At 39.7% G+C, this 21,178-nt stretch overlaps 1 protein-coding gene across 1 annotated transcript in view; it reads left to right on the top strand.

Moving 5' to 3' along the window:
- PXDNL (peroxidasin like) overlaps positions 1-21,178 on the top strand; it is a 263,150-nt gene that overhangs the window by 182,133 nt on the left and 59,839 nt on the right. Inside the window, 6 exon segments of the mRNA XM_075062026.1 lie at positions 876-992; positions 3,308-3,466; positions 4,717-4,829; positions 7,209-7,371; positions 11,721-11,829; positions 17,226-17,383. Coding sequence (XP_074918127.1) covers positions 876-992; positions 3,308-3,466; positions 4,717-4,829; positions 7,209-7,371; positions 11,721-11,829; positions 17,226-17,383 — 819 coding nt within the window.

The raw sequence follows: 21,178 nt of genomic DNA, 5'->3' as shown, positions 1-21,178 counted from the left end.
GACGCTAGCCTTGGACCATGGACGCACACCATCGAATTAACGTGCCTAGTGTGGACGCGCACACTCGAGTTTATAATATCAGTTTTAAGAAACCTATTTTAGCTAATTCGATATTATCCCGTAGTGTAGACGTGGCCTTTGTGAAAGAGGAGTTGGGAAGCACTTTTACCAGCAATCAGCTATAAAGCCCACCCACCACCAGCAACAGTAGCCTCCATCCATGTACTTAGCATTTTGTATATGGAAGATGCAAGGGCAGCATTTAGACCATAAGCAAAGAGTTTTTCTGTGATTAATGAAATGAAGTCTGGCTTTCACCTTTGGTGCTTCTCTGACTGAGGAAGAATTGTGGAAGTTGTCCATGTTATTCCTTACTGCTGCTGCTATCATACACAAGAGTTTTGATTTCAGAATGTTTCTTTTGTTGATTTTTGCATAAGATGCTATGAGACATGAATTATGTTTTCTTAGAGATGGGGTTTTAGGAATGTGTTTTGCTGCTATCCACCATAAATAGGAAGACTCTGATAGGAGCTAGAGCTGTGTACTGTTCATCCTCAGAATCTCAGCTGTACTTATTTCAATAAGGTTTTGTCTTAATGGACCTGTGACAGATCATCATTCTTGCAAGCCATGTTCTCCCAAGTTTTTAATTTTGTGTGGTGACTCTAGTGACATTGTAAAAAGTTCTTCTGAAGGTAGTGGGTTTATGCTTTTTATACATACCTATATTACTCAGTTATTTTAGCTGCTTTCAGTATTGCAAATGGTAACACAAAAAAACACTTTGCTTCATTGGTAGTAAAGGAAAGCACATAACATGATTTACACCTGCAGTGTATGTTGTTGCCAAGCAATTATTTTTTTCTGTTCAGCTCCTCCGCAGTTTACAGTAACTCCCTACAATCAGGTAGCAATAGAAGGGCGCACAATAGATTTCCAGTGTGAAGCAGATGGTAATCCTCTTCCTGTGATTGCCTGGACCAAACCAGGTATAACATTTTTGTGCTGAATTTTATATGTAAAATAAATAGAAACAGTCTTGTTATTGGAAAGAGTTACTAAAAGTAGATCAAGAAAGTATAGTGTAGAATTACTGAAATTGGGATATTTAAAGCTATTTGTATTTATCTGACCTAATCTCTTGTCATCACGTGTACAAAAAACCCACATGCTCTGATTTGTCAATGATGTTGGTTTCAGTGCCCAGTCATCCACTTTTCCCATATCCATCCCCATGCCTGGAATTCCCTCATAGGCTTGGTTGCCAGGCAACCTTCCTCTTGTCATTCAAATTCCTCCTTATGATCAACTCCTACTGCAACTCTCGCAAGAAGTAGGATGAAGACAACATTTCTGTTTTATAAGACTTTTTTGTATATGCATACAGTTTAAGAAACAAACCAATCTATAATCTGTTCAGTCATGCTATGCCCACGCCATTTCTAAGTTTGAGTTACCCCCTGTAACTTAGTTTGCACAACCACAGTCTTTCTGTTTTCCTTTCTAGCCTCAGTTGTTGGCCTTTAGACTCTTTGGAGATGGGGTCTTATATAGTGTATAATTACAATGAAGTGCATACTGGTAGAACAAATTTGCTTGCTGTAATATTAATGACAAAAGATAATGTTACTTTTTAACAAACATTTCACTTTGCCTGGTTTATGTCATCTTTTTTTAAATTAAGTATATTTAATTCTGCCTTCAGCTAAGCATGTGCATCTTCTGTTCAATTTTGCATGCTTAACTGAGGTTAGAATTTAGCACATTGTAATTTTAGAAATATCCATAGATTTAAAAGGTCAGTTCATAACACCTGCTTCTGAATAGTTATTTCCAAGCAAGCAATAGCAAAATAAGTTCATATCAGTATGTTTAATATTTTGGAACAGTCTTCTTTTATGGAATCTATGGATCAATTTGTAATTATATGGGAAATTGCAGTGTTGGCCACAATCTGCCATTGTACAAGGGTTCAACACATGAGGATTGGTCCTTATGTTACTAAATAGCAATGATACGTTATGGAATTTACTTAGTAATTTTACTAAAAATGAGGAAATAGCTCAAGGGGGTTGCTTGGCAATAGAGTTTCAAATTAGCAAACAACTAAATACCACTTGATCCTCAGGTTTTGAATTTTATGGCAATCCAATGTACATGGATTGGATTGGAAATAATACTGATATAGTCACTCTGGGATTACATGGACAAGAGTTTGTTTATTTAGTAAATATTATGGAATTTATCCTGTTACACACAAACCTTAGTGTCCGGCTAACCTCATTCCTTCCTACACAGCAATACTAGTGCAAAGCTGGAAGCTAAAGAAAAAGAGCTCACTTTATAACCAGTTTCTGATTACTTTTTTCATAAGGCATATTCTGATTGCTGCTTTAAGTAGCCTGAATCCTTACCAAATGTTCAGGTTTGCTGAGATGAGGTGTATCCTAGTGGACAGAGCAGTGAACTTGCATTCTCTTCCTGGCTGTGGTACTGCCCTGTTTGAATGACTTTGTGCAAGTCAGTTCACCTTTCTGTGCTCAGTTTCCTCATCTGTAAAACAGTAATTATCATCATGCGTACCTCCTGCGTCTAAAGTGCATTTTGGAGACACATGGAGTAAAAGCACTATATGGGAACTAATTATTATTGTTGTTTGAGTTCAACACCTATCTACTCTGAGTCTCCTTCAGATCACATAATGATCTGTCTGTCACACTCCTCAGTAAAAAGCAACATTATTAGCAAGATGATGAATAGCTCATTATCTGTCCATGACATTGAAGCAAGCAACTCACATTGCTCAATAACCCATTGTTCCCCACTCAAGTACTGTCAGCAGATACTAAAATTAAACCATTTACATTTTACGGAGGTGAAAAACTACTGTATCAATTTGTTAGGCTGTCTGGTCATTCAATTTCTCTTTTTGTGGACTGGATCTTTTTTGAAAATAAGGTCTAAATAATGAATATTAGCCCTTCTGAATTTGGTATTTTCAAAGATTATCAAATGCTTTGAGTTCTATGCTAAGTTACTGGCAATTTTAATGTTTTAAAAGTATGCCTAAATTTACATCTGATTTAATAAGCAAAGAGAAACAGACCACCAATGGTAGAATTTGAAAGGAAAGAGCAAAATGCTCACAAATAACCGTGTCAAGAATTTTGAAGGGAATGCCTTTTAATATATATTCCCTCCCAAAATGTTAACTAAAATAATAATAAAAAACCCTATGATAAATATGTATATAAGATGAGTGTAATTTACCCTATTTATGTCTCTGTTGTTTGACACATTGCAGGAAGTCAGCTGCCTCCTGATGGATGCCACATGGTGCTGTCATCTGGAACATTGCATATTATACACGTGGCCCAACATGATCAAAGCCAGTATGAATGCCAAGCTGTCAGTGGTTTGGGTGTAAGGAGAGTGACCGTCCAGCTGAATGTGCAACCCAAAGGTAATAAATAAGGTGTTTTGTTTTCTGCTGGTTTTATGGTTATAAATGTGCCTAGAAACTTATCAGATGGTCACACTTTTAATGATAAATATGTGTTTAGAAACATCATTTTCACTTTTGGGGATAGTAGACAAAATCATGGTTTGTTTTCAGTACCAGAATCGTGTGTATAACTGGTTTGTTCATTTCACATTTGTGCCACATTGTATTTTGCTCAGAAACAACTCCAGTAACTCTCCACAGGCTTTCAGGAGAGGATTCCAGCTCCCATGAAGCATTTCTGTGGCAGTGGGCAGAGAATTTGGCCCTATATAAATATAAATTCAAAAAAAAAATCCCAGGCTATATTTATCCAGTTTCCGTATTATGGAATATGGTAAAATTATCTATAAATATACTTCTTGGATTTACAGCAAGCAGAGTGAATTTTCCTTGCCATTTGAAAGGGTTTAATCCATTAATGTAGTACCATCAATGTCAACATTGTTACTTGTGAGAACATAAGACTGTTTCCCCAATGTGGTGTTCCTTCATATACTATTTAAAGGGCAATAACAGAAGGAAATGATTGTTTCTATCAAACACCAGTTGTAAAACAGGACGTAAGAGGTTCTGTTATTAAAGGTTAAATGTAATTTTAATTTTAAAATTAAATTGGTTAAGGCAATAGGGTAGTGAACCATTTTACTTAATGATGTGCTCATCACAAATGCAGTAGAGTCATCTAAATCAAAATTAGGCCCATTTATGGAAATTATGGCCTAAAACAGTGTTTTTCTTTTTTGAGGCAACATCCTAAAATAACCTAACAGGTCCCTTTCAAACATACTTTCTATGATTCTGTAATTTGTGATAGTACCGTTATAAGTATTTTTTCCTACTAACTTAAGACATGTTTAAACATATGAGTATCCATGCCCTAAACTATAGAAACAGAAAAGTTAACAAAGGACCTGTATATGATCTTAGGGAGATGGGACTCATCTGAGCCTAATGAATGTTATAGCATGAATGTAAACGGAGTAAGACCTTTCCAAAGTTTAGTAAGATTTTTCTATCGTTTTCTTATTACATGGGTAGCATGGCTTTGTTGTTCTCATTACAGTAACTAAACTCCAAGGGGCAGATCTTCAGTTGATGTAAATTGTCATAGTACCAGTGAGTTTATACCAGCTGAGGATTTGTTAGCCATGGCAAACATAATCAATCCAGAAAAGAGTAAGTCGATGACACTGTTGGGTTTTCTGCAGCTCTACCAGTATTTTCTCAACTTCCACAAGATACCAGCGCAGAGGTTGGAAGGAATCTCTACATTCTTTGCAGTGCACGTGGAGAACCTCAGCCCACAATCAGCTGGAGCAAGGTAGGGTTACTTAATTATATCTACGAGGCTCTCAGCCTTGTCCAGCTGATACAGAACCTTAAAAGTAATGGACCCAGTGTTGTTCAGTTGCAGCTGTGGTTTTTACCAAAATATAGACACCTATTGTAATCCTCAAACAATCCTTTAAAAATATTTGTTAATGTTTTTCAAAATGACAAAGAGCAAACTTCAGCGATTTAGTCTGTTGTTTAAAGGCCTGTATTATATTTTTCAGTCTTTACATCAGAAAATTAGCAAGCCGTTGTGTCTAAGGGCAGATTCTGTCCCTGATTATAGATTGAGAGCAACACAAATGGATGGCATAAATTGGTCCTAAGTATTGTTTCTTAAAAGCAACATCTTTGTTTTAAAACAATTTGACAAATTCATCCAGAATAGATCAGCTTCATTAAACTATTCCATTTTGGAAGGCTTTAAAGGACTAAAAGCTCTATACAAATTTTCTGTACATAAAAGCTTTTTTAACCATAGCCTATTTTCAGTAAAAGTACAATACAAGGGTTGAAAGAGTGTGCTATGCTATACTTAAATTTTTGGGATTCTTCGGGACTGAAATGGCCTCCTTCATAAATTAGGTGGCCCCGGGGGTTGCTCTAATTCACTGCGGTTCTGCCTAAAGGTAATGCAATAGCCTGGAACTGTGCTAGAATCTCCAAAGTCATCGTCATCTTTCTTGTGTTAATCCCACCAAATGGAGTCCACTCTGAGTCCTCTCCCTCAAAAGTGCTATGTTCAATGCCATATCCCCAATCATACTACATGCTAACATATCTTCTTTTATGACATCCCACCATGTCTCATTGGGTTGGCTGTTGTAATTTTTGGATCTGGTTCTAAGAATAAAGCTGAGTTGAAAATTCACTGAAAGTGCCTTTATTTTCCAAAATCTGATTGTCTTTTTAGTAAAGGAAATACATCCCATATGCTGTACTCAACATGACTATAAACCCTACTGCAATAATGCTTCCCTCATACTATAAGCAATGGCCTTATTACAATAGAGTGATAAGGAGGTCCCACTACACCACTCAGGTGTTCGTGGTCTTGGTTCCTCATTGTTCAACATCCACGTTTATATCCTGTGCTTAGCTGTGAACTGCACTTATTTCTGTCAGTCACTGTCCGCTTCTCTCAGACTCTTCCTGTAGCAGTGGTCACAACCCTTCCTTTTACAGTGGTTTCAGTGAGCTTAAACTAGTTTGTGGTTTTAACTAACACAAAACCTTTTTAAAATATCTTAATCTACCAAACAATAAAACTAATTATCTGCATAACAACAGTTACCTTATTATTTTTATAACAAGCACCATCTTGCATTATCTGTATTCCTTCGCTGATCTGTATCTTTTTTTTTTTTTCCTTCAAGCTTTGTCTGTTAAACTCTCTTACCCAAATAGTTGTCGGAACTACACTTTAAATGACCAAACCGTCAGACCTCACACTCCTACCCTAGAATCTCCAAAGTACTCTGTGCTATTGAGATCCTGCTCCCAGCCCAATCTACCCCCTTCCTCTTGCAGCCCCACTCCTGGCATGCTCCCATGTTGGGGCTTAGTGTAGGGCACCCTACATTTATCCTAGATGGTACTTGTCCTGTTGGAATTCTTGCTAGGGGGATTTTTACATACACAAAACTTTAACTTTAAGTTGCTACAGTATTGGAGATTCTATACATTTCCTTTTACTTTCATTTGTGAAGAAAGCCTCCTGATTTAAATATAATCAATAACTCTTATGTTTACTGTATATATCTAACACTTTATCCTCTATAGAAAAAAAGTAACAGTAAAGAAATAAAACTTATTTTTTATTTAAATTTGAACTGATTGTACCACTCCTGTCAACTACAAAATAAGCAAAGAAGCCACTTTGTGAAATGAACCATGTGAACACTCCAATCTCATTGGTCCGTTCTCAGATGCTAATAACATCAATAAGATTTCATGACTCTCTGAGAGAAAATACTTTGCCCAAATACTCCTTTGTACTCAGTCAGTCAGTTACAGCAAGATTTCTCCTACCTCCACAGTGTCCTCATAGGTCACCTTTGCAAATTACCAGGTACAGATAAAGCAGTAAGAGAGAGGGGACTAGCACATTAATGGGAAAGAAGAACAAAACAGATCCCCACCCTTGACTTTGAAGCACTCTGATTTATATTCCTATGCCTTCTCTGTGGTGGACTCTAAAACATTTTTTGTCAGTCCCCCACAAAAATTGTTCCACGTGTTGAGGGCCTTCATGAATCAGACTACCTCTAGTCGGTAGTTGATTTGAGATGTTTCATTATTAGTAGCTTTCCACCTTTTCTGAGAAGAAATTGAGACACACCAATAACATGTACTTTGGTTGTTTTAGTTCGTAGACGGTGTTCAGATTACTGACAGTGGCAAATTCCAGGTGAACTCAGATGGCACTCTTACAATCAGACACTTAGGGCAATGAGACAGAGGGAGATATGAATGTGTTGCAAAGAACTCTTTTGGCCTGGCTTCAACTAGTATGGTGCTGACTGTTACCAGTAAGTTTCCAAGTAGCTGTTCCTCTACTAATGTTTCAATTTCTGAAAATCTGTCTAGTGTCTTGAGTTCTGATAAGTGTAGAGCTTTTTTGACAGACAATTGTAAATATGCTTTTATTAAATATTTAATTGACAGCACTCTTCTCTTTCTCCAGTTAGTAGACATTATAATGTTAAACATCAAAGGAAAATTAAATATATGTCTAGGAAAATTATCACCTCATGAACATTTACTTTTATCCTTGTCTTTTTTTGTTAACCCAAGAACAGTTTGTTCCCAAATAGCTTTAAGGTACTGTTATAAACAGATAGTTAAGGGTTAATGCCTCTTTTACCTGTAAAGGGTTAAGAAGTTCACCTATCCTAGCTGACACCTGACCAGAGGAACCAATGGGGGAACAAGATGTTTCAAAAGGAAGGAGGGAAGTTTCCTTTGTTTAATCAGTTTCAGTTTCAGCCACAGTGAAGACGATCAAGGAACCAGCTTCTTATCAGAATAGTAAGTTTTGGAAAAGAATAAATAGGTTTATGTTTATTTTCTTTTGTAACTTGTCTTTGTGCAATTAGAGGAATAATCAAATGTGGGTATTCTTGTGTGTACTAAGGTTCTTACCCTGTGTTTTAAATCTGTTGTCTGTGAGATCAGCTTGTATGCTTCTCCCAGAGGTGTTTTTTTTAACCTCTCTTTTCTTTAATTAAAAGCCTTCTTTTTAAGAACCTGATTGATTTTTTCCCTGTTTTTTAGATCCAAGGGGATTGGATCTGGACTCACCAGGAATTGGTGGGGGAAAGGAGGGGTATCATAAGCATAAATCCCAATTCTGAACCTTAGCGTCCAAAATGTGGGTGCTTGCATGAAACCTCCAAGCTTAATTACCAGCTTGGATCTGATAGCGCTGCCACCAGCCAGATTTCCAGTCTCTGGCACCCTCTGATCTCTCCAAACCTTCCCTGGGGGACCCCAAGACTCAGATGCCCTGAGTCTTACAACAAAGGGAAATAACCCCCTCCCCTTGTCTCCTCTTTATTTCCTCCCCGGCTTCCCGCCCTGGGTACACTAGGAGATACCGTTTCAAGCCCTTGAAATGCAAACGCAGAGAGATCAAGTTTCTCTCCCCCTCAGTCAGAGTCCCTGCAAAGGTACGCTTTGCAACTCTGACACAAAGAGATTTTCCCTTCCCCCCTGTTTCCTTCCTCCCCACCAGTTCCCTGGTGAGTTCTAACTAGGAAAAAATCCAACAGGTCTTAAAAAGAACTCGCTATTATCTCAGAAGAAGAATACAGATAATGTTCTCTGTTTACTCAAGGGTTGACAATATACAGGTCAATTGCTTAAAGAAAATGAATAACGCCTTATCCAAAAGATATACAATTTAACATTCCAGCAAACTAACACATGTAATGCACAAACATATAACAATGTGTTCTGTAGCTGTGACTACATTGAACAGAAGATTAAAACCTGGAGTAGACAATCACTCCTAGCTGAGAGAGCACAGAACGACCAACAGGTGACCAAAAGGCACACCCCACAATTCCCTCCCTGAGCTTTAAAAACTCCGGTTCCTGATTGGTCCTCTGGTCAGGTGTTTGGTTCCCTTTGTTAACCCTTTACAGGCAAAAGAAACATTAATCCTTAGCTATCTGTTTATGACAAGGGGGGGATGGTTAAATTCTCCTTTTAATAAGATCCAAGGGAGTTGGATCAGTGTTCACCAGGGAATTGGTGGAGGAGTCTCTCAAGGCTACCCAGGGAGGGGAAGGTTTTGTGGAGGGAAGACAGAGTTTTCCAGATGACTCAAACATTTGGATGTTGGCAGCAAAACCAGATCTAAGCTGGTAGTTAAGCTTAGGGCTTCTCATGCAGGTCATCATATCTGTACTCTAAAGTCCAGAGTGGGGGTGAAACCTATGACAGGTACTGGTTGCCATTTCAAAAGCAGGTCCTGTATAACGTTAGCCCATATTTTTTTTAAGTGTTTTATTAAAGCAATAATACCTTTCAAGAAGTAGAATTATTCTGAGACTCAAAACTGAACTGAGGGAAAGTTAAGCTTGAGAATGTATTTCATTTGCTGTTTAAAAAAAAAGTTAAAAAAATATTATAGATTTAAAAAAAAACGAAATCCCTCAAAAGTAAGGAAAGAGGCAGATACATTATAATTAAATGAAAATTAATAACAAAAATATTAGAGAAACAAAAGGTAGGTGAGGTGATATCTTTTATTGGACCAACTTCTGTTGATGAGAGAGATGAGCTTTTGAGCTTACACAGAAGTTAGTCCAACAAAAGATATTACCTCTCCCTTCTTGTTTCTCTGATATCCTGGGACCAACATGACTACAACAACATTTGCATATAACAAAGACTGTCATTACAGTTTAATTTGTATGCAACAAAAAGGTATTTTGGGGATTTGTAACATAATTATCATGTGGCAGTCCTATTCGGGGTCACTAGAAGGGGATTTACCAGGTGCATGGCATGCCTTGGATTACATCACATTTTTTCTTTTTAAGAAGAAAACACTGCTGCATTTAAAAAAAATGATGGTACTTGGTGCATGAAGAAATGATCAAGAAAAATTTTGAGTGATTTCTTTTCTTTTCTTTTCTTGCTCTTTCTCTGTGTGTACTCATTTGAAGGTCATTGTAATAAAACACGAAATTTAAGAATGTAAGATGGTACTTTCTGAACATGCTGCAGTAATTTTGCCATTTGTGTTGATCTCCCAATTAATTCTGTCCTACAAACTGTAATTTAACAATGCATTACTAATAACTAAGGAATTCAAAAACAAATTGGAGGATGACGTTAATGGCTTTGCATGGCACAATTTTGTATTTCTACTTTCAGGGGGTTGCTGTTGGAGCCATCTAGGGTTGCATGCTAAAAATGCCTGTATTTTGGCATCTGTCTGCATGCTCTCAGCTCCAGAGTACAGAAAACTATTTGGCAAAGTATTTTCTCTCAGAGTCAGGAATCGATATTGGTTCTGTCAGTCTCTGAGAATGGACCAATGAGAATTGATAGTTTAACATGTTTGTTCCATAAGGATCTCCCATGCTTATTTTGTATTTGACAAAGGAGTGGCACAATTGGTTAAAATTTAAATAAAAATGGACCTTTATCTTTTATAAGCCTCCTTCCCAATGTAATAGTAAAGTGTATAGATTCTATTATACAACTGTAACAACTATCCATGCATATTATCTTCTATTTATTCTTTGTTTGTAGTGAAGTCAATTGAGCATAATATATTGCATGTATTATCCCATACAAGATTGTCTGCGCTTTCTCATTTATATGCAAAATAACTTGTAGCTTTTTTTAAAATGCTGCTGTACGTTGTGTAGATTGATCCACTGAGCAACCAGTAGATATTTTCTCCTGAGAAAGCATCACTTAATCTGAACTACCATTGTGACTAATTTTAGATGAGTTAATAACCTCATCAGATATCACTACCCTACTTTTTTCACAATGAACGTCTCATGTTGGAGAGCTCCACTGTTTTCCTGGCTTTTACTAGGGAGCAAGGGCTAATTGGAAAATGGGTGAGATGATGGGAATGGACTCTCTTGCTTATTTTTCAGGGATTTTGTAGTGTTCTAGAGCTTGTCTGGGATGGAAAGGTTTTTACAGGTCCTCTTTATTTTACCTTATACCCCTCTGCCTGCTCCCACATGCTTCATTTTTGAGATGCTAACTCCTTTTTCAAATGTAACTTCGTAGTACTGATCCATGGGGAGGCTCCCTCAATATTGCCAGTTTGCTTTACTCTGACAGAAGAGTGAGAAAATATGAACATGTGGATCTTGGTGGATTATGTGTGCTGAGCACGTTGACCCAAAAATGAATTGTTCCCTAAAAAACAATGTTTATGGTTTCTTAACAATTGGGATTTTGGGACCTCAGACTGGTTCTTTCTATGATGACCAAAATGTTGTTGAAAGCTCAGAGTACTTCATCCTTGTGACCCTTTCTATTATGGTGATTTTTGGGTGGCTCCTTCTCCTCTAAGAATTGAAGTGAGACTCAATTCACAAAAGTCTCGTAGCAATTGTATGTTGATAACATTTTGTCATTATTAATCGGATCTGCACCAGTGATCTGAAGGTATCCTGTATCTCTTTACTAATTCTGACCATGCCAGCTAGGATTATTGTATGTAAGATAATTGCCTATTCTTTGCAATGTCTAATATAAATGTCAGGATTTACAGCTTTTTTTGTTCTTGTAAGGCTTGTCACTTTAAAATGCCAAATGTTATTAAATGCTATTTATATCACATAAATTTGAACTTTAAAAATGAGACATTTCTCAAACTATGGATTTTTTTCTGTAGTAACGCAAGGTAGACAAGCTGGTGATAACTTTGTTGAATCATCCATTCTCAATGCCATCCAAGAAGTTGACAGTGCAATTAACTCCACAAGAAGAAATTTCTTTTCTCAGTAAGAATTTATTTTATATTTGCTCCCAGAAATTGTACATATTTTTATTCTGCTTAACTTGTGATTGTTTTTAAATTACAAAAAAAACCCAAAAACCTAGCAAAACAAGGTGGGTGAGGTAATATCTTTTATTGGATCAACTTCTGTTGGCAAGAGAGACAAGCTTTTGAGCTTACACGGAGCTTAAAAGCTTGTCTTTCTCACCAACAGAAGTTGATCCAATAAAAGATATTACCTCACCAACCTTATCTCTCTAATATCCTGGGACTAACACAGCTACAACAAGTCTGCATTCAAAAGAGTCTGCATTCAATGAAGTTGTCAAAACATATTTTTCCTTGTAGCCAAGACATGGTTTCTTAGCCTTGGTCTACAATATGAGTTTAGGTCAAATTTAGTAGCGTTACATCGATTTAACTCTGCACCTGTCCACAGGACAAAGCCATTTTTGTTGACTTAAAGGGCTCTTAAAATTGATTTCTGTACTTCTCTCCAACGAGGGGATTAGCACTGAAATAGACATTGCTGGGTCAAATTTGGGGTAGTATTGGCCTCTGAGAGCTATCCCAGAGTGCTCCATTGTGACCACTCTGGACAGCACTTTGAACTCAGATGCACTAGCCAGGTACACAGGAAAAGCCCCGGGAACTTTAGAATTTCATTTCCTGTTTGGCCAGCGTGGCGAGCTCATCAGCACAGGTGACCATGCAGTCCCAGAATTGCAAAAGAGCTCCAGCATGGACCGAACGGGAGGTACTGGATCTGATCACTGTTTGGGGAGATGAATCTGTGCTATCAGAACTCTGTCCAAAAGACAAAATGCCAAAATATTTGAAAAAAATCTCCAAGGGCATGGTGGACAGAGGCTACAAAAGGGAACCTCAGCAGTGCTGCATGAAAATTAAGCAGCTCAGGCAAATGTACAAAAAAAATGAGAGGCAAACAGCCGCTCCAGGTCAGAGCCCCAGACATGCTGCTTCTGTGATGAGCTGCGTTCAATTTTAGGGTGGGCTTCTACCACTATCTCACCCCTGCACATGGACACCTGCAAGGGGGGAGTCTCATGCAAAAGGGATGAGGATTTGGGGGACGAGGAAGATGAGGAGATGGAGGAGGAGGAGGAAGATAGTGCACGGCATGCAAGTGGAGAAACCATTCTCCCCGATGGCCAGGAACTGTTTATCACCCTGGAGCCAATACCCTCCCAGCTCTCCCAAGGCGGGCTCATGGACCATGAAGCCCGAGAAGGCACTTCTGGTGAGAGTACCTTTGTAAATATAATGCATGGTTTAAAAGCAAGCATGTTTAATGATTAATTTGCCGGGAATGCATCCCAAGACTTCAGGGCCAGTACAGCCCCTCCTTTTAAATGGCCAATCCAACTGATGCTTGGTATGGGAAAGGAGGGTGCTACTGTTTGAAACCATTCCCACATGTTATGAAGGTTGAAGAAGGTGAAAGACTGTGGCTTACCATGGCTGCCTGCAAGCCGAATTCTCTTGCCCAACCTTGCGTGTGTGATCTCTCACACCAAACTGGCAGGCCCTCAATATAAGAGGCAAAATGTGACCTTGTACCGAAAGCACACGTGCTATGTAATGTTAACAGCTTGGTTCACTGTGAAATTCTACTCATTGTTCTCTAAAATGTGTCTTTTTAAATACTACTCTCCCTTTTGTTCCTCCCACAGCTGCAAATGTTTCAACGCTCCCCCTATCATCTCCATCCCAGAGGCTAGTGCAGATAAGAAGGCGGAAAAAACGCACTTGTGATTAAATGTTCTCTGAGCTCATGCAGTCCTTCCGCACTGAAAGAGCTCAGCAGAATGCGTGGAGGCAGACAATGTCAGAGTCCAGGAATGCAAAAAATGAACACAAAGACAGGAGGGATGAGCAAGGTGAGAAGTGGCAGCAGTGCAATGAGAGGAGGCAGGATGCAATGCTGAGGCTACTGGGGGATCAAACTGATTTGATCCACTGCTGCTGCCCCATGTAACTGCCCGCCCTCCTCCCTAAATTCGATAGCCCAGACACCCAAGAATGCGGGGTGGGGGGGGGAGCTCCGGGCACTCAACCACTGCACCCCAGAGGACTGCCCAAGCAACAGAAGGCTGGCATTGAGTAAGTTTTGAAGTGCAGTGTGTCTTTGTCTTTCCCTCCTCCCCATATCCACGACCGCACCTGGTGCTTCCCTCCTCCCCCATGCCTCCCGGGCTACCTTGGCAGTTATCCCCCTATTTGTGTGATGAATTAGTAAAGAACGCATTATTTTGAAACGATAATGACTTTATTGCCTATACAAGTGGTGATCGATGGGAGTAGGGCGGTTGGTTTACAGGGAAGTAGAGAGAATCGAGGGGGGTAGGTTTTCATCAAGGAGAAACAAACAGAACTGTCACACCATAGTCTGGCAAGTCATGAAACTGGTTTTCAAAGTTTCTCTGATGCGCAGCGCGCCCTGCTGTGCTCTTCTAATTGTCCTGGTGTCTGGCTGCACATAATCAGTGGCCAGGTGATTTGCCTCAACCTCCCACCCCACCATAAATGTATCTCCCTTACGCTCACAGAGATTGTGGAGCACACAGCAAGCAGCAATAACAATGGGTATATTGGTTTGGCTGAGGTCTGAGTGAGTCAGTAACATGCGCCAGTGTCCCTTTAAATGTCCAAATGCATATTCTACCACCATTCTGCACTTGCTCAGCCTATAGTTGAACAGCTCTTTACTACTATCCAGGGTGTCTGTGTATTGCTTCATGAGCAATGGCATTAAGGGGTAGGCTGGGTCCCCAAGGATAACTATAGGCATTTCAATGTCCCCAGCAGTTATTTTCTGGTCTGGGAAGTAAGTCTCTTTCTGCAGCTTTCAGACAGAGCAGAGTTCCTGAAGATGCGAGCGTCATGTGCCTTTCCCAGCCATCCCTTATTGAAACGTCCCTTGTGATCCACCAGTGCTTGCAGCACCATTGAAAAGTACTCCTTGCAGTTTATGTACTGGCTGCCAAGGTGGTCTGGCTTCAAGATAGGGATATGCATTCTGTCTATTGCCCCACCAGAGTTAGGGAATCCGATTGCATCAAAGCCATCCACTATAACCTACACATTTCCCAGAGTCACTGTCCTTGATAGGAGCAGCTCAGTGATTGTGCTGGCTACTTGGATCACAGCAGCCCCCACGGTAGATTTACCCACTCCAAATTGATTCCTGACTGACCGGTTGCTGTTTAGCGTTGCAGGCTTCCAGAGGGCTATCGCCACTCACTTGTGAACTGTGAGGGCTGCTGTCATCTTGGTATTCTTGTGCTTCAGGGCAGGGGAGAGCAAGTCACAAAGTTCCATGCAAGTGCCCTTATGCATGCGAAAATTTAGCAGCCACTGGAATTATCCCAGACCTGCAACACTATGCAGTCCCAGCAGTCTGCTTTATTTCCAGGCCCAGAATCAGCGTTCCATGGCATGAACCTGCCCCATTTCCACCATGATGTCCAAATTGCCAGGGCCCGTGCTTTAAGAGAAGTCTGTCAATGTCCTGATCACTATTGTGATTGTGCTGTCATCGCCTCCTCGCCTGCTTTTCTAGGTTCTGGTTCTGCACATACTGCAGGATAATGCGTGAAGTGCTTACAATGCTCACAACAGCAGCAGTGAGCTGAGCAAGCTCCATGCTTGCCATGGTATGGCATGAGCAGGAGAGCAGAGTTGCAGCAGAAGTGGTGGATGACAACAGATGCCACGAGAATAGATATTTATACCGAATGACGAGAGGACCTGCAAGGTGGATTCATGGCACCAGGAGAGCAGAGTTCCAGCAGAAGCAGTGGTTGTATGACGACGGTTAGCAATCCTACTGCACCATCTGCTGAAAGCAGTATGGCGTCTGCACAGAAAAAAGGCATGAAACGATTATCTGCCATTGCTGTCACGGAGGGAGAGGCAACTGACATGTACCCAAAACCTCCCGCAACAATGTTTTTGCCCTATCAGGCATTGGGAGCTCAACCCAGAATTCCAATGGGCAGCAGAGACTGCGGGAACTGTGGGATAGCTACCTAAAGTGCAATGCTCCGAAAGTTGATGCTAGCCACGATACTGGGGATGCACTCCACCGACTTAATGCACTTAGTGGGGACACACACAATTGACTGTATAAAGTCGCTTCCTAAAAATCGACTTCTACAAATTCGACCGAATTTCCTAGTATAGACATACGCATAGTAGCAGTCATTATCAGTTAAGCTTTCGAAGGGAAGGTCATGCTTCTCAACACTGAGTAAAGTCAGAAAACATACTTTTTAGTTTTTCATCTTTTAGACCCATCTCTATCTGTCACCTGGGCTCTCTATCACCATTCAACTGCCAACTGATTACTTTCTGTGGCTTACAGCTCTCCTGAGTGCCTTCTTGCTAAGGGCTAACCTATCCAGGACCTCTGTAGCCAAAGCTTTGGGAACAGCAGGAAAGAACCAAACAGAACATCCATAAAAAGTTAGCTTAGCCTTTCCTCCTTCCTTACAGGACAGTAACAAAGTGTCTGGTCCCTGTGCTTCCTCTGTTGTGCGATACAGAGGGGAGTAAAGTTGTAGAAAAAGCAGTTAAGTTATTAGAGGCTACTACTGCTGCAATGCAAAACAGAAAAAGGGTTTGACAGTGCTAACCCTGAGAAGTTTTCATTCTTCTGTGAGCCTTAGGCTTTTGTTTTCTTGGTGAAATCACTATCTTATAATTCCCCCCATGAATGGACAGTAACTGTATTATATTTCTTTGGCATTTAAGTGTGGAAGGTAAAGGCAATAATATGTTGTTACAGTGTAGCAGGACACTGGAGCTCCTTTCTTCTTGTCAGTCATAAAGTTCAGGTAAATTCAGTCTAATCTTTGAATTTTATGGTAGCTTTCAGCCATTCATGGGTGAATAGTAGGCTATCCCTTTATTTGGAGGGGTAAGTAATTGACACCGTTTTCTTTCCAAATGTGTTTTTCTTTTAACAAAAGGGAAATCAGACAACTAGTCCAGAAAGGATGATGAGGTGAAGGTAGCATGTTCTTTCCATTAAAATACCATAAATATCTCTTTATAAGTTGGCTTTTGGAGAGTATGAGGGTCAGATGAGCAATAGTATTTTCTGTGATATCCCACTGTAGAGTAGTGTTAACACTCTTTGATTTCTTTGGCTTTGCTCTATAACATATACAAAACACCCAAATAAGGGGAGAAAATTAAATATTATTGCATGTAGGTTTCTACACACCATCACTTTAAGACTACTCTCTTGAAGCAGACTAACTTCTTTGCAATTATTTTCAGATGTTGAATATCTACAGAGAAACTCTGGTCATATTTCTACACAGAAATTAGTTTTAATATATTGGTTTCAATTGGTCCTTTTCATTTCTGCAGGCGTCCCCGGACTCCAAATGATCTGTTGGCTCAATTCCACTATCCACGGGATCCTTTCACTATAGAGACTGCAAGAGCAGGAGAGGTTTTTGAGCAAACACTTCAGCTGATACAGGAGCATGTTAAACAGGGTCTGAATGTTGATTTTGATGGAATAGGTGAGTATCAGTAAAAGCTAGTATCTTTTCACTTTGCAATGTGTTGCTGTATCTCACTGGTGAAATTTGACCTGCAATAATATCTGACATTTATAGTGTTTTCCATCCAGAAGGCATTATACAAATCATTATACATAGTGTAATGCTCTCAGGGTTTATACTACACCTAGGGTTGGAAAATAGCCATTCTATTCTAGTACCACTGCATGACTTAGGACAAGAAGTGAAAAACCATTTAGCTAGTTGAAACTATAGGGTGATTTTGGATATAACAAATTACCAGAGCTGGAAATTGACTGTAACACTAGACTTAACACTTCTACATTTTTGAAAAGTGCTTTAGTTATCACAAGTAATCAGGACCTTTCTTTTACTCTTGCGGAAGATGCCCCCTCCACAGGCACAGTTCCCCTTATATCATGGGGCTTTGGTTCAGAAATGACTTAAGGCAAAGGTGACATTTATTGAGTTTCTTATCAATCCCCCATAATGCAATGGGGAATTGCTGTAACAGAAGAACCATCTTTCAAATGAGAAATTATAAGGATAAGGAAACATTCCTACCCAACTTCTGTATTAATGTGCTTACAGTGGTTGAAGCAATTTTCTTTGTATTCACTTGTCTATATTTCTTTGCCTGCAATTAATTTTTTAATCCTTTTTGATATTGTCATGCTGTTCTAGTGTGAGTTGCTCTTTGTTTTTCTTCAGAATTCCGTCTCTCTTTCTCTAATGGCAGTTGCATTCTACTGACTATATTATTAATTCACTTTTCTTTTTTTATATTATCAAATTCATCTTGTCTTGTCAATGAAGGAGTGTGACCTTTAGGATTACTATTTCAAAAAAATTACAAAATCTTCTATTATATCATAGGGTTCTTCCATTTTAACATATCAGTTGCTATTGCAATATCAAAAATCAGCAAGCAGTATAAATTATGACTATGGCTGCAAGTTTGTCACAGAAGTCACAGATTCTGTGACTTTCCGTAACTTCCATGAAATTCCACAACTGCAGCGATCCGTGTGGCTTAGTGGTGGATATATAAACATGTAATTTCTAGAACATTGGTTCAAGTGCACCTCAAGTTCATAGAGACCGAACACCATTTGAATCTGTCAGTTCTTCTCATTGACCTGGTGCTTTCAGTCCAGTTCCTGGTGGACATATATCCACATCAGACAACCCACAGTTACAACTGGCACTAGGTGGCTCTCTTGTTTGCAGCCTCAGAGAATAGCTTAATGTGCATGATGATACTGGCTAGCAAAAGTGTCATTTTTAGATTCTACTTTGGAACCCAGCCCAGATGTGTATGGTCAGGTCAAATACATTAGTAAGTAAGGTGGTGAGAAGAAGTTTACATGGTCTATTCATCTGTTCTTTTATTTTAAGTACCTTGTCGGTCTATGCTTTTTTGTATCCCTTTGTTATATTTGTATGGTGCCACCCACTCTCAAGCTTCCAGCTCTAGGGCTGCAGCCTGGTGTGGGTGGAAACTCATTCCTCTCTCCTTTCTGTGCAGGATATTTCCAGGCTGCACAGTTCCCTGCCTTCACTGTGTTGTTCCCAGCAGAGGCAAACTGCCCAAGCATTCCTGCTTGCTTTCTCTTCAGAGATGGGCTCAAGGAATTGTCAACTATTATAAGTTACCACACAGTTCTTTCTATGCAAGCCTATTTTACTCTTCTGATAAAAGCAGTACAGAGAATACATTTAAAAACAATAGAAGAACCTACATCCATGCTAATAAGCGTACCAGATATCACATCAATCAAAGGAGTCTTTCCAAACATCACCCAAAGGGTTTCTTTTGTGGCGATAAATTCATTACAGCTTCAGCTCTGAATAAGCACCCTAAAATATATTTAGTCCACACTTTATACAGTTATGGGTTCTTTGAGCTGAGTTTTTCAGAACCAGGTAATTAGTAGACAATGGGTTTTCCTCTTCAGGGCATAGCTTCAAAAGAATGGATTTGAAGTGGGTTATTTGCATTCCCCTTACTCCCAGTTACTTCCTAGTATAGCCTCCTCACAGATATTGTTCCAGAAAGCCCTTTGAAGTTCCTAATACCTTCCAAAGATTTGCATTATTCAGTTTCCTACATACATACAGTGACATGTACACAATTGTATTTGTAATACAATGGGCCCCAAAGGTATTAAACCTAATTCAATAAGCTTTTACTTCATTCAGTAAAGTTAATTCAGGATATTGTCAGTTTTTCACAGGAGGAAATCTGAGTAGCCAATTTTGCATCAGGTTGGGCAAGCGTGTGTGCACATTGGGGGGTAGGATGGTTGGCCATTTCCTCTGCCTTAAAGATGGTACAGGTCTCTGAAATATGGCATGAGGTGATGGTAATTGCCATTCCAAAGCTTGGAAAGCCCACAAATGAAGCAGCAAGCTCTAGGGCAGTTTCTCTGCTATGCATGATGTATAAACTTCTTGAACACATCATCCTTAAAAGAATACACCCTTTTACTGAGCCAATTATCCCTGTCAAACTGGCAGGCTTCCAGCCAAAATGTAGTTGTTGCGACCAAGTTCTGGTACTCAGAACTCACATTTAGGCTGTCAGAAAAAACTAAAGACTGGCACAGTATTTGTTGACCTGTCGTCTGCATATAACACTATATGGATTAAGGGTCTGATGCTGAAACTTGAAAAAATTATGCCTTGCTACCGAACACTTCGCCTTCTGTGGTCCATGCTGAGTAACAAACACCTATGGGTGCACCTGGGTAATAAGATCAGCTCACTGTGTACCATAAACAAGCTACCACAATGCTCTGTACTGACACCAACACTTTTTAATATTTCCATAAGTGGTATGCCTCCAACTAAATTATTGAAATATGCGTATGCAGATGATTTTGCCATGACAATCCAAGCAGCAAGCCTCCATGAACTGAGGACCTCCAAACTATGGAACAATACTTCTGGAAATGGAAGCTGTAACTAAACCCTGGAAAAACAATAGGAAGTGCATTTCGTCTTGACAATAGGAATGCCAAAAACACACAAAGTAACTTTCTGTGGTAAAAATGTGCAACATAATTACATGCCAACATACTTCGGAGTGGAACTCGACTGCATCCTTACCTTCCATGATCACCTTGAGAATGTAACTGCAAAGATAAAAATGAGAGCCAACGTAATTTAGAAACTGGCAGGTACAACCTTGTGTGCATCAGCCTCAGCGTTGCGAAGATCTGCAATACTACTTGTATATTTGGTAGCTGAATATTGTTCACCCATATGGAGCAGATGCAGCCATGCGTGACTTGTTGACACCCAACTGAATACAGTGATGCCATGTGTCTCTGGAACCCTTAAGTTGACACCAATGCCATAGCTACATGTTCTTTTTAACTTCGCTTCCCCACTGATACGCCGAATTGCTGAAATGCTCTGTAAAGCTCAGCAAATCCAGGAAAACAGATGTCTTCCTATCCACCAAGACCTCGACAATGCCCCCCCACAATCTCTTAAGTCTTGCAAGCCTTTCTGGGAACATCTGCTTTGCCTCATGCAATTGGACTATGATCAGAGAAGGTTTGGAAAGCAGATTGGGCTAAACAAGACTTAAAAAATAAGCACCTTGTGCTGGATCCCATGCAGAAGGTTCCTGGGTTCAATCTTCCACAGTCATCTTGGTCAACTCTGTTCCAAATCCAAACCAATCATGGTAGATGCAGACATCTAATGCACAAATGGAAAATCAAGGACTCCCCAGCATGTGAGTGTGGTTCCCCATGACAAACCATCAAGCATATTATTATCTAC

The sequence above is a fragment of the Chelonoidis abingdonii genome, chromosome 2, assembly GCF_003597395.2.
Source record: "Chelonoidis abingdonii isolate Lonesome George chromosome 2, CheloAbing_2.0, whole genome shotgun sequence".
Lineage (NCBI taxonomy): Eukaryota > Metazoa > Chordata > Testudines > Testudinidae > Chelonoidis > Chelonoidis abingdonii.
Note: the sequence above shows the minus strand (reverse complement) of the source record. Positions and strands in the feature narration are given on the sequence as shown.